This window comes from Hemicordylus capensis, chromosome 3 (assembly GCF_027244095.1).
Source record: "Hemicordylus capensis ecotype Gifberg chromosome 3, rHemCap1.1.pri, whole genome shotgun sequence".
Taxonomy (NCBI): domain Eukaryota; kingdom Metazoa; phylum Chordata; class Lepidosauria; order Squamata; family Cordylidae; genus Hemicordylus; species Hemicordylus capensis.
Window position 1 is genome coordinate 3,199,411 of NC_069659.1, and position 15,661 is coordinate 3,215,071.

Sequence of the window (15,661 nt, forward strand, 5' to 3'; positions counted from 1 at the left end):
AGGGCAACCACAGAGTCAAACACTGTCATTTGTAACCTCTGGCTATGCAGTCAGCAAAATACTGCCAGGCTCTCCCCTTCCTCCTGGAATTTTCTAGGCAGATGCAGCAATGTGAACTTTCACTGCAAATTTGCAAGGATGCTGAGGCCATTGTGACTGGGGATGGTGGGAGTTGTAGTCCAAGAGCATCTGAGTAGCCAAGGTTGGGAATCCCTGGCCTAGAGAGCAGAAGGTGGGAAGGAAACTTTGCGTGAGGGAGAGGCCGTAGTGGCAGAGCCTCTGCTTTGCATGCTGAAGGTCCTGGGTTCAGTCCCTGGCAGCATCTCCAGGTAGGGCTGGGGAGGACTCCTGCTTGAAACCTAGGAGAGCTGCTGCCAGTCAGTGTTTAATGGAAGAGTCACACGTGAGGGGAGCAGCAGGCAGCAAACGAGTCCTGCCATTTGCATTCCAAGTGGCCAGACCCCAATAGATTGCTCCTCATGATCTCTTTCCCACTTTTCCAGCACGGTGGCAACATTTGGCCTTCAGAATCCTCCAAGATCCGAGTGTCCCGGACCCAGCAGGATTCCCGATTAGGTAACATCTCGCTGATTCCGCTGCGAGGCAACGAGAATGAGATGAGGAAGAGCGTTGCAGCGTTTGCGGCTGACCCTCTGATGGTGAGAGCAGTGCCTTCCCCATCCCCACGACTCCACTTGGGAGTCTGCGGGCCTCCTCTTCAGTGGGACCGTTGTCCGGAAGCAGTCCAGAGCAGCGTCTGCTCCGCAAGATAACCAGGTCTTTTCTCTCTCTCTCTCTTCTCTCCAGCTTCTTCGTGATGTATGAAACTGGAAGCTAAGCACGCCAGGTAACTCTCTCCCTGGGCTGTGAGTTTCCCTTGGTGTAATCCCCGGGGCAGGGGAGATCCTCTGGCAACCAGACGCCTTCCCCCTTCTCTTGGGGGAAGATGCATTCTTCCCTTCACAGATGCATCTGTTGCTCTTAGTCGCAATGTTCCAGGCCCCGTGGGGACAATGCAGTCCCCTGAGTGGATCGTAGCACCTCCCTTGCCTTCAGGGCGAAACTACCTTGACGTGCATTGTGGAATATCTGGCTATCAGGGGGCTGGTGGAGACGATACAGCAGTCCCTTGTCCATGTAATTAGGAAGGAGCTGGGCCGAGAGCATGGATGTCCTTACACCCTCCCAGAATGCGCCTTTATGGCATGGGAGGGGAGGGGTGGGTGGTTGGTCCAAACGGCCACAGAGCAGAAAGAGCCCTTCAGTTGAACAGCTCACCCTCTCAGGAGGACATGACCTTCTCCCCCACCCCAATGAAAATTGGATATAGGGGCTGAATGCTCCTAATGGGATCACAGCATTCTAGAATCTTAGAGCTGGAGATGACCTTGCAGGACTTCTAGTAACATAGGCAGCTGCCTTCTACCGAGTCAGACCCTTGGTCCATCTAGCTCAGTATTGTCTTCACAGACTGGCAGCGGCTTCTCCAAGGCTGCAGGCAGGAGTCTCTATCAGCCCAATCTTGGAGATGCTGCCAGGGAGGGAACTTGGAACCTTCTGCTCTTCCCAGACCAGCTCCATCCCCTGAGGGGAATATCTTGCAGTGCTCACACATCAAGTCTCCCATTCAGATGCAACCAGGGCAGACCCTGCTTAGCTATGGGGACCAGTCCTGCTTGCGACCACAAGACCAGCTCTCCTCTCATACCACCAGACCAGCTCTCCTTGCCCAACCCCTGCCCAGGTTAGGAAACTGGCGTCCTAGCTGTGTCTTCTGCCCCAGGGATCAAGCAAAGATGGCTAGGTGGAGGAGGAGAGGCGGCCTCCTCTGTTGCCAACAGCTGTGTCACAGCAAGCGTGGCTTTTCTCACCACTGGAGCAGATCCCGGTGACAAGCTGCACCTGCCCCAATCCCCTCTGTGCACCTGTCCTGGGTCCAACTCTGCTTAGAATAACCCTGCCAAATGTTTGCCCGGCCTGCCCCTTAAATGTTTGCCCGGCCTGCTCCTGCTCCTTAAGGCCTTTGTGGCTCAAGATCCCAGCGCACCCCTCAGCAACCCCTGCCGCTTCACCTCCCTTGGCTGGGTCAGAGCTGATCTGTCAGCTGGCACCGGGTGGGAGCCAGGAGTCAGGCCGAGAGTGAGGAAGGCTCCTGTTCTCTGGGCCAAGGCCTCACCTGAACAAGGAACCTTTCCAGCAGAGGCTCTTGGGTCCCTGGCTGATGTTGGGCTACAAGTCCCAAAGGCCACTGGGTCTGGGGATGACGAGACTTGTAGTCCAGCATCGTCCCGGGACCCAGCTCTGAGGACACCTGCTTTATAGTCCTCCTCCTGTTGAGGACAGCCTGTCTGGGCAGAGTCACTTCTGTCCCTGGGCATATTTTTCTGCCCCGGGGAGAGCGATTGTATTTTTCTACTCCTAGGCCTCCTTTCACTAAAATAGCCTCAGGGTGGCTTGCAACGTAATAAAACATCAGGACAATAAAACAGGCCAATATAAAAGTGATTTAAAATGGAAAAACAGAATTAAAATACTGTTTAAAGCTCCACAGAACACACACAAATGCATACAAAGAATGTGCCAGACATATTAGGACCATACAATGAAACAAGCCAATGTGTTTCATTTTAAGTGTTGAAATATGTTAATCTTTTTATTGGTTGTTTTTATTGTCCTGTAAACCGCCCAGAGAACTTGCATTTTGGGCAGTGTAGAAATATGCTAGCTAGCTAGCTAGCTAGCTAGCTAGCGAAATAAATAAATAAATAGATAGATAGATAGATAGATAGCATGCCAAAAAACATAATTAAAATACTGCTTCGTTTTAAAATACATAAAAACATACAAAGAAGGCATGCAACAGATCAGTTCTTCAAAGGTCCACCTGAATAAAACTGTTTAGTTGCCTCTAGAAGACAAGGAGGGAGGTCAGGAAATAGATCTCTGCAAGAAAGGCATTTCACAGCTTGGGGCAACCACAGAGAAGGTCCTGTCCTGCGTTCACTACAGTTGAGCTGGTAATGGTGTCTCCATGTAGGACAGAACCGCCCCCTCCTTCAAACAGATCGTGTAGAGTGTGTAGGATCACTTGGGGGTGCTCTAACCTAGAGTCTTGGTGCACCCGCCAACCCCGGTTAACCATGAACAGACCTGGGGACAGCTGGGCCTAATTCTAGCAGCTCCTAGCAGAAACGTCTTCCAAGTGTCCCACTCCTGAGCATCATTGTAGTTTCTTTTCCTTCTTGCCTGCAGGTTTATTGGCAAAAGACAAAGCTGAGGAGTCCAGGGGGAAAAGAAGAAGAAGAAACGGCTCGGTGTTTACTTGGCTGGTCCTTCAGGGAGGGCGGTGGGGGGGATACTCAAAATCAGAGGCAGCCCTTTTCCGGATTCCACATCTCTCTGAAAGGCCAACAGGAGCGAAAACAAGCGAGGCTGATGTGACGAATCCCCCAGAGACCTTCCTAGGGAAGCCGGATTAGCATTTAGCACACTGATAAACTGGAACAACATCTCTACAAGGGAGGGGAACATCCTGAGCAGAGCAGAGCTGCCCCCAAGAGAAAGGCTGGTTTCTTATCAGCCTGGGCCAAATTCTCTGCCAGAGTGGCAGCTGTTCCCTTCCGCCACTGACACCGCCCTTCTCTGCCCATTTCCTTTTCTCTAACGGAACTTGGGCGGAAACCATCAAGCATGCCCATTTGGTCCAGTGGATGATGTATACTTTGAACGATCTCTGGGGAAACCCAAGGTTTTACCCGTCTTGGTTTGAAACTCAACCATGGGCAGAGAGGACGGGAATTCGGATGATCTAAGAGGAACTAGAAACATTTCCTGGGTGCTAGCAGAAGCTCCGAAGTCACCACTGCAGAGAGAGCCAGTGCTGAAGAGCTCCTGGGTGCCTGCCTCTGCCCTCTCTCGACCTGGCCTGTCATCTGTTGCCTTTTCTGGAAGGGCTGATTGACCACACGGTCATGGGCACGGGAGCTTCTGTTCACGAACCCATTCATGGTACATAGACAGAGGAAGACAAAAGATATAAAATCGGCAGAAGATATAACATTTGGAGTACGGACATGGAGCAGCGATTGGGGAGGGGGTGGCAGGGCTGCAGACTGGCCTCCGCTTAGACGTGGAAGAGACAATATAAGTCTGGGGGCTTCTCTGTGTCCTCTTCTTCTGGTGTACAGGAAATAGAAAGTTATGCCACTGCTGGGGATAGGGGCAGGTACTGTCTTTTGTTAATTTTTATTTTGACTTTTTTGTAATATTAAATATCATTGTTGGATCCAGAGTGGTGGTTTCTGACATTTCTTGGAGCCAGCTGGAAGCCAAGATGAAGGTCTGAGAAATGGCTGCCCTCTAGATACTCACCAAGATTGCTGGAATGGAGGAAAAGGGACACGTGCCTTATCCAGAATTCCAGCAACAAGAGGAACGGCACCCCCATGTCCACACTGTCACAAGACTTCTGTGGGTGTGAAGAGGGTTTATTTGTACTAAGATACCCAACACACTTCAAATGCAAAAGAGCCCTTCTAAATGGGACATGGTTTTTACTGTGGGAAAGAGCTTTGAAGGAGTTGCTTTTGTTCTGGAATGTTCTGCAATGAACAAAGGCACTCAGGGGGAGGGGGGAATGATGGAGCAGAGGTAGGCAATGTTGACTCTCCAGCTGTTGCTGAACTACAACTCCCATCATCCCCAGCCACAATAAATCGCAGCTGGGGATGATTGGAGTTGTAGTTCAGCAACAGCTGGAGAGCTAACATCGCCTACCCCTGTGAAAGAAGTTTATAAAATTATGTGTGGTGTGGAGAGAGCGGGCAGAAAGAGACTTTTCTCCCTTTCTCATAGTACTAGAACCAGGGGTAATCCCATGAAACAGATGGCCAAGAAGTTTAGGACCGAGAAAAGGAAGTGCATTTTCACACAGTGCATAATTAATCTATGGGATTCTGTGCCACGGGATGTGGTGATGGCCACCAGCTTGGATGGCTTTAAAGGGGGCTCAGACAAATTCATGGAGGACAGGGCTATTAAAGGCTACTAGTCCTGATGGCTATAGGCTACCTCCAAGTTCAAGTATCCTCTGAATCCCAGCTGCAGGGGAGCAACAGCAGGAGAAGGCACCTGGTGGGCCGCTGTAGCTCTGGTGAATGTCACCTGTTGGTCTCAGGTATGTGAATAATCTGCCAGTTGGAAGTACTATCAAAGGTTGTGGCCTGCTATAACGGATTGAAGCCTTTATCTTGGAGCAAGTTCATGTGAGCGAAAGAAATGCTGAATCATCCCTGCTTGAGCTGCCTGGCTAGGCTTCTCCTAAAATTATCCTGTATTATCAGTAGGCTGAAAATGCTGCCGCTGCCACCCCTCTTATTGACAGAGCTTGAACCTCCCTGGGCTTGGGGTGGAATCCCAGGGAAAACTCTCTTTATTTTGTTATTGGATAAGTACAAAAATCTTCCACGTGCAAGTCTGCATGTGGTGAGTAAACTGATCGCTACTGAACATTTGAGGACATGTTTGCACCAGAGAACCCCCCCCCCCCTTTGGCCCTCATTTTTCCTGAGTTTAAAAACAATTTGGAGAGGCTTTTAAAAAGAGAAAGAACTAAAAAACCCAGTTTTATTCAGTTACTACAGACTGCTTCCATATGAGGCTTTCTCAGCTTTTAAATACAGTTAAAAATACTTAGTAGGTTACAAAAATAGGTTGTCTTAATGCACACTTAAATGTTTATAGAGTCTTTTGCAACACCCTAGGTAGGATGGGTGTAGGTTAGTGTTTCTTATTTTAATTACGTTACAGGAAAAAACAATAATAGAACAGTATCAGGAATATGCAAAAGCACACACACCAAAAAAATAGAAATTCTAACACAAACACTTACTTAAACCACTTTCTCCTGCCCTAAACTTCCAAAGCCACTAGCTTTGGCTTCCTTTCCCCTTGAACTCACCAAACTCTGGTTCAGAATCAAGCCCCTGCAGTTCTATTTTCCAGGAGCTGCAGCCATCCTCCTACAGCCAACCTCCCACCTAGCTGCTTCTAACAAAGACCTCTCTTCTTTCTGGCAACAGCTCTCTAGGTCCCACCCACCTGGTGTACTGATTGGCTGAGCCCTGGAGTCTGTCAGTCAAGACAGGGTTCACTTCTGGTTAACTCTTTAGGAGGAAAGGAGTCTGATCACCACACCTGGCTTTGGAAGTTTTGCAGTCTTACTCAGCGTTGTGGCAGTGCACATGGAATTGGCAATGGAGGGGGCTTGTTGCGCAGTTTCACCTGTGGCCTTGCTGTGCAACAAGTTTGCTTTATGGCAAAGACAAGTTCTGCAGCGGCGTAGAGCTGAGAATCTTCCCCAGCATGTTTATCTCAACTTCTCTCTCATTCATATGCAGCCATTATGCATTAATGCTGAAGCAATGGTTGCTTACGCGCTCGTGGGAGAGGGTCCTTTCTCTTCCTCCTCTGTGTTGGGCCTCAAACCCCATTAGTGTCACTCGGCTATTATGCCTCCATTAGCAGGTGAGAGGGATGGTGCGCCTTTTCTGAACTGTCTGGACTGCTAGATCATCTAGAGGGGACCCAGAAAGAGGCAGGCGGCACTCTTGGCTTTTGCACCGACCATCATAGTGCTGGAGAGTCATGCGAGGCAGTGCCAGCTGGGGGGTGTTGACATCCATGGCCCAGGACTGCTAAGTGGGCACCCAAGGCCTAGGCTGGATCCAGTACTAGAACTCCAGGATCCATTCAACCCATTTAAATTGGCTGATCCTTAAGGTCAGGTGTGACCCCATCCATCACAGAGGTATATACTTCATCAGGGTCATCACTCCCACTTCAGCCTTGACTGGGTTCAGTTTACACAGCCTGAGTATATGGGGTTGGGGGCGGGGGTCTACCTGCGCCTCCAGGGTGGTTTCCAGATGGCAAGCCTTCCAACGCAAAAAGTGGTGTGAACAGCCACATTTTGTGTGCCAAATTCAAATCGCGGTTGAAATCCATTCTAAGCTACAGCAGGGAAATGCAGCTATTTTTCTGTGATGCATATGTGCCGTTTTGGGGCTACAGCGCAGCAACAAAATCCGAAAGAAGGCATCAGAAATGTGAACGGCATCTTGCTTACAGCACAGGGACCGTGCAGGCAGTGCGGAAGCACACTTAAGGGACATGTTGTTGTGACACTGTGGTCGCGGGCAATCTGGAAACCTCCCAGCATCAGCCATGGGCTCCAACAGGTAACCGGCAGTGATGCTGTGCCTGTTTGCAGGCACAGACCCCCACAAGAGATGAGCTTTTCAGAAACCTAAACATTCTGGTAAATTGAAACTCACTCCCCCTCCTGGAAAGCTGTCCATCCAAATGTTCTCTTTTGCATGGATTTTCCTCTCAGGAAATCTTACTATGCACATGTTCTTGATGCCCTAAATCAAGGGTTCTCAAACATGGGTCCCCAGGTGTTGGACAACAACTTCCATCAACTTCCAGGACGATGGGAGTTGTTGTTGCCCAACAACATCTGGGGTCCCAAACTTGAGAACTCCTGCTAAAGAGGTTGTGATCTGATTGGGCATGTTGTGTGGACTATATACTTAGTAAAACCAAAAAGCATTAATTCCCCGTACTGTATTCCTAGTTTTTCAAGTAGCCAAGTGGTTGAACTGATATATTTGATTGGTGGGGGAGTGATCAATACATTCTAATGTAGTTGGAATGTGATACTGAAACAAATTCAAAGCTTTATGTACAGTAAAAAAGTATTTTTATTAGAATTCTCAGTAAATCAGTGAAAAATGTATGTACTCCTCACTAAGGAGAATAACCTCAAAACTGGAAATTAAACTGGCGATGGCTTGCCTAACATGGCCCTGGCCTCTGTTTGTTGTGGCTCATGCATTTCACAGAACAACAGTTTATGTCCACGTGACTTGTCCACGTGACTGCCAGCAGGGTGGGAAAAGCACCCAGCCTGGCTAAGAGAGCCAGATGTGCTCCCGGTTTTCGGCCATGAGCTTGCAAACATTCAGGTAGGGGGTGGAGAGAAGGATCCTGTGCTGAGTGGCGGCTGGGTGGGGCAAGCGCACCCCACCCGGATTCTGTCCCCAGCATTTTGCCAACGAGGTAGGAGGACAATCCGGCCTACCCAGCTGCCCCCTTGCACACGGCCCACCCTCCCCACCTCTGACCTTAACAGTTGCAAGCGGGCCCCTGGAAATGGCAAGTGCTCCTACCCTGCTGGTGGTTTGTGTGAACAAGCCTTTTAGGGCATGGACATCCCCCCACCCCCGAAAAACAGCGTAGGAACCCTTTTGGGGGATGTTTCCAGCCCTGCCCTGCCGCTAGCCTGCTCCTTCTCTTTCTGAAACATGGCAAAGACTTTGCTTGGCTGTGTTTTCCTGCCTGCAGCCCCCTTGGCCCTCCGTCCTGCTGCCCATGAGCTCTCCGGCTTGGATGTTGCCACGTTCGCTTCATAGCCAAAGACAATTCCCCGGCACCTCTGCAAACCCCAGCCTTGCCTTGACATTTGAGAAACGTCCATTTCCCTGCTTTTCCGCAAGCCGCGCTGACATTTGCACAGCACAGCTGTTCCCAGGTCCGAGTGGCCAGGCCGGCTGCCTGCAGGTGTCTCTGCGAGACGGGGCTGTCTGTGCAAGGCTCGGGCAGACGTGGATTTGCAAAGGGGCTGCTGGAGCGGGCCCAGGAATGGGCCCCGTTGAGAAGGGTGTTCCTATCCCTGAGGAGGCGGACGTGGGGGAGGCATTGCTGCCGTGGGTGCTGAGAGGGAGCGCAGCAGGAGGGCGTCGAGGAGAGGGAGACAAAGAGACCGAGGAGGCTGCTGCCGATGGAGGGACTTGCGGGCGGCTGATTGTTCTGCCTCATCTATAGAAAACCTTGAAAATCTGTAGATAAAAAAACAAAGGGGGGGGGAAATCCATGGTTGGCTTGGAGGCTCCGGATAATGTACTCCACATAAGTGGGCACATTTTCTATGACAAGCGCTTTAGACCGAGGAGAGGAAGGGAGTGAGAGGCTCTCCATCTGCGGGGAAATGGAGTGATTTGTACAAATTAGTTTCTCGGCGACACGTTCTGTGACTTTGTACATGTCACCCTCAGAGCAGGACACAAAAGTCCTCCTAGAACAGGCACGAAACTCAGCATGACGTGTTCGGCTTTGGAGAGAAGAATGCTCCGCTTCCAAGGGGAGGCCAGGGGCTCAGGAGGAGGATTTGAGGGGGTGGGCAGGGAGCCCCACCCAGCCCCAAGAGAGCTGTCTGCCTTGACTCCCCAGCCTGGCCCCACGGCACCGCCCTACAGAGGCAGCTGCAGGCCCCTTCCCTTGCCCCAGTCTGCAGCACAGGGCTGCTGGGCCCCTGCTTCTGCGGTGAGACTAGCCACAGAGGGTCTCCTGGCTTATTTTTTTAGGCACAGCTCCTTATGCCAAAGAGCGGAGGAAGGCTGGTGTGAGGGGAGAACTCGGCTGCTGCTGCTGCCGCGCACACCAAGAGGGAAAGGGTTAGACAGCCCTTTGCCGCTCACTGCATGCACTGGCAAGCCAATGGCCCAGGCCCTTTAGCCCCCTCCTCAATGCAAAACAAGCCCCCCCCCGCCCGTCTAACTTTTTGCTTCCGCCCTGTGTCTGCCAGGCATTCCGTTCTGTTGCGGCTCAGAGTAGTACACCAGCCAGCAGGCGGCTTATGTGTTAGGATGTCCCTGGTGAGCGCTCAGAGGGAAGGAAGCACCACTTCAGGGGCTGCTTCCTTGCTCAGTGTTGAGTCTGGGATTCAGGGGTGTGTCGCTATAATTGAGTGGGGGGCTCCTACTGGCCTCACGCAACAGCTTAACTCACTAGCACACTGTAGGCTCCTGACGGGAAGACTCACCTCAGCTTCATAAAAGGTGAGAGCTGGTCTGGTGGTAGCCAGCATGACTTGTCCCCTTAAGCTAAGCAGGGTCTGCCCTGGTTGCATGTGAATGGGAGACTAGAAGTGTGAGCCCAGTGGAAGAGATTCCCCTTAGGGGATAATGGGGCCTCTCCGGGAAGAGCAGAAGGTTCCCAGTTCCCTCCCTGGCGGCATCTCCAAGAGAGGGCTGGGAGAGACTCCAGCCTGCAACCCTGGAGAAGCTGCTGCCAGTCTGTGTAGAAAATACTGAGTGAGATGGACCTAAGGTCTGACTCAGTATATGGCCACTTCCTATGTCCCAATGTGAGCCCTATTTAGGAGGGGTTTGTGTGCGTGCTTTAAAATGTCACATATATGTATTTTTTAGTTTCTGAGCCAGCGGGGTCCATGCATGCAAATATGTGCATGGAAGTGTGTTATAGTGCAAAGGAGTGAGACAAGGAATGCTGAGTATGTTTTATTTTTCCACTTCTTCTGCAGCAAAGACACAAGGGAGAAGCAAGTTGGGTGGGGGGTGCATCTTCACTTCATGTCTGTCCCAGAGCCCAGCCTTGCTATGCCCCCACTGAGATTGCCATCTTTGGTTCACTCACTTCTCACCGAGAATCCAAATGAGTCCAAATCAGCAGCAGTATTCCCTCTAAGACGGGTTCCCAGATGTTGTTGACTGCAACTCCCAACATCCCCAGCTGTCATGGCCTTTGGCTGGGGGTGATGGCAGTCGTAGTCAACAACATCTGGGAATCCCTTTTACGAGGGACTCTGATCATCAGGTCATTGTGGGTTTCCCCCTCTCAGAAATCCCCTGGGGCTTTTACACACAGCAGGCTTTACAAGGAGGCTTTACTGCAAACTCAAAGTTGGGCCAAAAAACTGATGCAAATTGTGGATTTTTTAAAAACCTTGAATAGCAATCAGGTTACACTCTAACCCGAATTGTGTGTCAGCTGCTCAATAACTTGCAGGGACTTTGGGGTAAATCTGGCTGATATGTGAACACCCCACCTCCATTCCGCAGGAGATGGGAGCTAAAGGACCTTAAAAGCCCCTTGTGAAAAACTTCCTGGGAATTATGCTCTGTGATTACTTCAGTCAGGCTTTTAATTTATAGTTCTAAGGCTTTGGGCTTTAGAGTTTTTATTTGCATTTTAAATTGTTTTAATCATGTTTTAATGGTTGTTTTTAAATTGTGAACTGCCCAGGGACTTTCTGCATGGGGCGTTATAGAAATGTGCTAAACGGATGGATGGATGAATGAATGAATGAATGACTTAGCATCACTCTCTGGTGACTTCTGGTGGGGAAATGGTAGCTATCAACCACCTAGCAAGTGTTGTTCCCAACCTGCAGCAATCCAGTTGCTGCTGAGTACCTACTCCTCAGCCATAATTTATTGTGGCTGGTGATGATGGGGGTTGTAGTTCAGTAACATCTGAAGTACCACAGCTTGGGAACCCCTGACTTAGAGGAGCGGCTGGAAGATTCATTCCAAATACCCCCCTGTGCTGGAGAAGGTGAGGGGCTGGAGTCTGTCGTCCCAGCGCCTTACAGAATCGGCCCCAGTGTGCACCAGCATAACAGCCTGGTGCGTCTCCATCCAAACAGCTTTCAAGGCTTGAGTCTGATCCAGGAGAGAAGGGTTGCTGGGGAAATTTCCTGCAAGAGGGCTGTGTGATTCGCAGATGGGGAGACTGGGACAGAGGCAACCACGGTGCTGAAATCTGATGCGTGCCTCTGCTTCCAGGCCTCGATGTGGCTATCAATGGATTTGTCTGCTGTCATCTGCGGCTGTCCCAGGGCTCTGGAATGCACATCCAAATCAGAGTTTCTCCATCTCTGGCTGTTTTTTAAAAGACCCTTAAGACACATTGGTTTTCTGAGGCTTTTGATTAATCTCAGTTGGGTTTATATCATAATTGTTTTAATCATTTTATTCTTTTTTAATATTTGTTTTATTTTAACTAATGGCACAGCAGGAAATGACTTGACTAGCAAGCTAAAGGTTGCCAGTTCAAATCCCTTCTGGTCTGGTTCCCAGACTCTGGGAAACGCCTCTATCGGGCAGCAGCGATATCGGCAGATGCTGAAAGGCATCATCTCATACTGCGCGGGAGGAGGCAACAATATGCCCCATTCAACCCCTCCTGTATTCTACCAAAGACAACCGCAGGGCTCTCTGGGCGCCAGGAGTCGATACCAGCTCAACAGCACACTTTACCTTTACCTCACCTAGCGATGCACATGTCAGGCAGGAGGGATGGATAGATAGACACATAATTAGATAGATACATTTGTAATAAACTGAATGGGGCATATTGTTATGGCAAAAGGAAGGAGGCAATCAATTAGAAGCCGCTCTGCTCTGCTTCTGGACAAAAAGTCACAAAGAAAACAGCAAGGATTATGTTAAAAATGAAGAGCACAATCAAGGGAAGAAAATTGAAATACAAACAATGAAGAAACTTGTGCTGGGAGCCCGGGGGAAGGCGGCCCACTGTTCCTTCTGTGTGTTGCCTTTGTCCGTGTGCAGAGTTGCATTAGCATATTGAGTGGTCCTCTCTGCTTCCTTTTGCAGGCAGCTGTTTGCAACCCTGGCGTTCAGGCCCTCCTGTCTCTGAGAGAGGATCACAAAGAGGACGACTTCCCCAAAGTTTCTCAAGGCTCCTGCTTAATCTCTTGCAAAAGGAGGGGGGGGGGTGGATCCGTGAAGCCGGAAGCCCTGCACACCAACCCTAATGCAGTGGTTCTTCACTGATGAGCGAAATGAACTCTGCACGTTCTCAGAGGCACTTCCTGTTGGAGATGGAGCTCCTGAAGGCATCGGTTCTTAGCACCAGCAACCTCTGGACCACCAGGGGCATCAGGGAATAGAGATAGCGAGTAAGGGAATCCCCTCCTGATCACTCTCTGTCTCTTTTTACATAAGAACAGCCCTGCTGGATGAGGCCCATCTCGTCAGGCATCCTGTTTCCCACAGTGGCCCACCAAATGCCGCTGGGAAGCCCACAGGCAAGAGGTATGTGCATGCCTCTTCATTTTATTTATTTAACCGTGAAAAATAAATAAATAAATAAATAAATAAATAAATAAATAAATGCCCTCTCTCCGGCTTTGGCTCCCCTGCAACTGGTATTGAGAGGCATTGTGCCTCTGAGGCTGGATGTGGCCCACAGCCACCAGACTAGTAGCCATGGATAGACCTCTCCTCCATGAATTCCTCTAAGCCTCTTTTGAAGCCATCCAAGCTGAAGGCCATCACCACATCCTGTGGCAGTGAATTCCATAGGTAAATTATGCACCAATTCCCCTTTGTTAGACTTAGGATTCGTTCAGGAGTCATACTCTCACTTGAGAGAAAGACTTCAGTTTTCTTCCTCTCTCCTGATGTAGTGAGGAGCTAGGCACAAGGCTTTCTATCTCTCTGATGTAGTTCCTAAATAAACAACTTTAGAGCTTTAACGCCATGTCTCCAGACAATATTAATGAGCAGTGCTCTCACTTGTGCACCCCTGCTGTAGGTGGAGCAGGTAAACTTTCTGACCCCTCCAAAATACCTACACTTTCTTCCTGATTAGTACTTGAGTTCTGCAGGGCTGCTGTCACTGGCTTATGCTGACAAGTGTGTGTGTGTGTGTACTCCAAAGCAGGCAACCAGGCAGGGGCGTAGCCAGCCTTGGGCAACCGGGTTCAAAGAACCCAGGCCGCCGCCCATCAGGGGCTGCGCCTCACAGCCCCGACATACCCCTGGCGTCTGATGTCAGATGTGGGGGGGGGGAGGGCTAGTTTAGCTCCCGAGCAGGGCCAAGCAGCCCCATTCAGGAGTTAAATGGCCATCGCTGCATTCGCAGCGTGGCCAGGAGCTGATCTTCCCTGCCTTTAAGGGCCCGCTCCTGGCCACGCTGCGAATGCAGTGCTGGCCTGAATCTAACTCCTGAAAGGGGCCGCACGGCCCCGTTCGGGAGCCAGACCACGCCCCCACACCTGACATCAGAGGCGGGGGCGTGGCTAACCCCCATGTCTGATGTCAGACGTAGGGGGCACGGTGAGTGGGGCTGTGGCGGCAGCTGGACACGGGCCGCCGCTGGTCTGACTCTGCTACTGCAACCAGGCCTTCCCCCAATGCTCGGCTCGCTCCCGCTGTGGCCTCTGTTGCGCGGAAGGCTTCTTCCTCTGCAGTCCCTCCTGGATCGTGTGCCTGTCCCCACACCCCAGCTCTTCTCCCGCACCTCCCAGCTCCCTTCAGGGAGCCTTTGGAAGCGCGTGGAGGTCTCTCCAAGCCCTGGGGAGGACGAGGCACCAGCGGGGGAGCCAACCACGGCCATTGTGCCCAGCCTGGAAAGAAGGCTGGCTGGTTCACGGAACGCATCCAATGGAGGCAGGCCGCGGAGGCTGAATCGCAGGCAGCCCGGGTGGGAGGAGGCATGCGCAGGGCCATCTGCTGCGCTGCCTGGGCCGGTGGCGTCTCTCCGCGTTCCTGCCCTCCAGAGCCACAGGCTCTTTTGTTGCCTCCGGAGCAAGCAATTGGAATCAGGCAAGTTGCCATTCAAAGCTCTGCCGAGAAGAATGGGGAAAGGGCCCTACTGAGGCATCAGGAGAGGAAGGAATCTCACCCATGGTACGGGCCTTTGCACACTGTAGATGCACCTCGGAGGACTGAATGGGAGCGCGCTGCAGAGAGAAGGGATTGTTCACATCGGAGTCCTGTTGTTGAGGACATGCTTCCGTCTTTCAGCCTAGGATGTTTTTCGGTGTGTCGAGAAGGAACACTCTCTTGTCATGCCGAAGACGAGGTCCAGCGGAGAGAGCATGGAGTGTGTGGCGACCCCTGGCCGCCCATGCCGCCTTCTCAGACAGTACCCTTGCTTGAGCACAGGTGCTTTCAGCCCAAACAGTCTCCCTGTGGTGAGGATACAACTGTGGTGCTGCGTATTATTTACTTAAGGACACAACATAAGCAGCAGCTTTCTGGATCAGATGAGTCGTGGCTTGTCCTAACGAGCCCGCAGGGTGCCAAAGGAGGCTGCCTCTGCTTCCCGGCAGCAGCTCGGGTGACTCCTCTCTCTCCCATGCTGCATGCAGGCTGCCCATTCATCAGGTAGAGCTGCGCGCAAGGCTGGGGGTGATGTAGTTCAACAACAGCCGGATGGCCAGGTTTGCCCACCTGGCTGCCTAGAAGACCTTCAAGAGGCTGTGGCTCAGGAGTAGAGTCCCTTCTTGGCTTGCCAAAGGTCCCAGGTTCAGTCCCTGGCAACATCTCCAGGTAGGGCTGGGAAAGACTCCTGCCTGAAACCATGGAGAGCTGCTGCCAGTCAGTGTAGACAATACTGAGCTGGCTGGATCAAGGGTCAGACTCAGTATAAGGCGCTTCATATGTTCCTAAGGGCTCTCTCAAACTCTTATCATCCTAAAATTTATATTGTTCTCCATGTACATGGCATATTATTGTTTCCCTTCCTTCTTGCCCTTATACCAATCTATGGTGCGGCCACATTTGGAGAACTGTACAGTTCTGGTCGCCATGTAGTGATACTTCTGGCAAAACTACCCAAGCAACGAGAGCAGGGACACCAATGGGGGCTCAGTGAGTGAGCTTGCAGAAGGCCAGTCCCAGAAGTGCCACCCTTACGGCAGGAGGAGGTACACCCCCCCACACACACACACATCATGTGCTGGCCGTATGGCTGCCAACCGCAGTATTCCTGCACAGACGGCTGTGTCACTATCTATGCCCTGGAGAAGCTACACCATCATTTGTGG

At 51.2% G+C, this 15,661-nt stretch overlaps 1 protein-coding gene across 6 annotated transcripts in view; it reads left to right on the forward strand.

Annotated features, from left to right (window-relative positions):
• Window positions 1–4,291, forward strand: part of ARAP1 (ArfGAP with RhoGAP domain, ankyrin repeat and PH domain 1) — a 192,906-nt gene extending 188,615 nt beyond the window's left edge. For all 6 annotated transcript variants that reach the window (XM_053306340.1, XM_053306342.1, XM_053306341.1 and 3 more), the window contains 3 exons: window positions 504–659; window positions 808–847; window positions 3,253–4,291. In XM_053306340.1, the coding sequence (XP_053162315.1) occupies window positions 504–659; window positions 808–825 (174 nt within the window). In that variant the 3' untranslated portion in view covers window positions 826–847; window positions 3,253–4,291. The remainder of the gene's footprint in view (window positions 1–503; window positions 660–807; window positions 848–3,252) is intronic.
• Window positions 4,292–15,661: the final 11,370 nt, after the last annotated feature.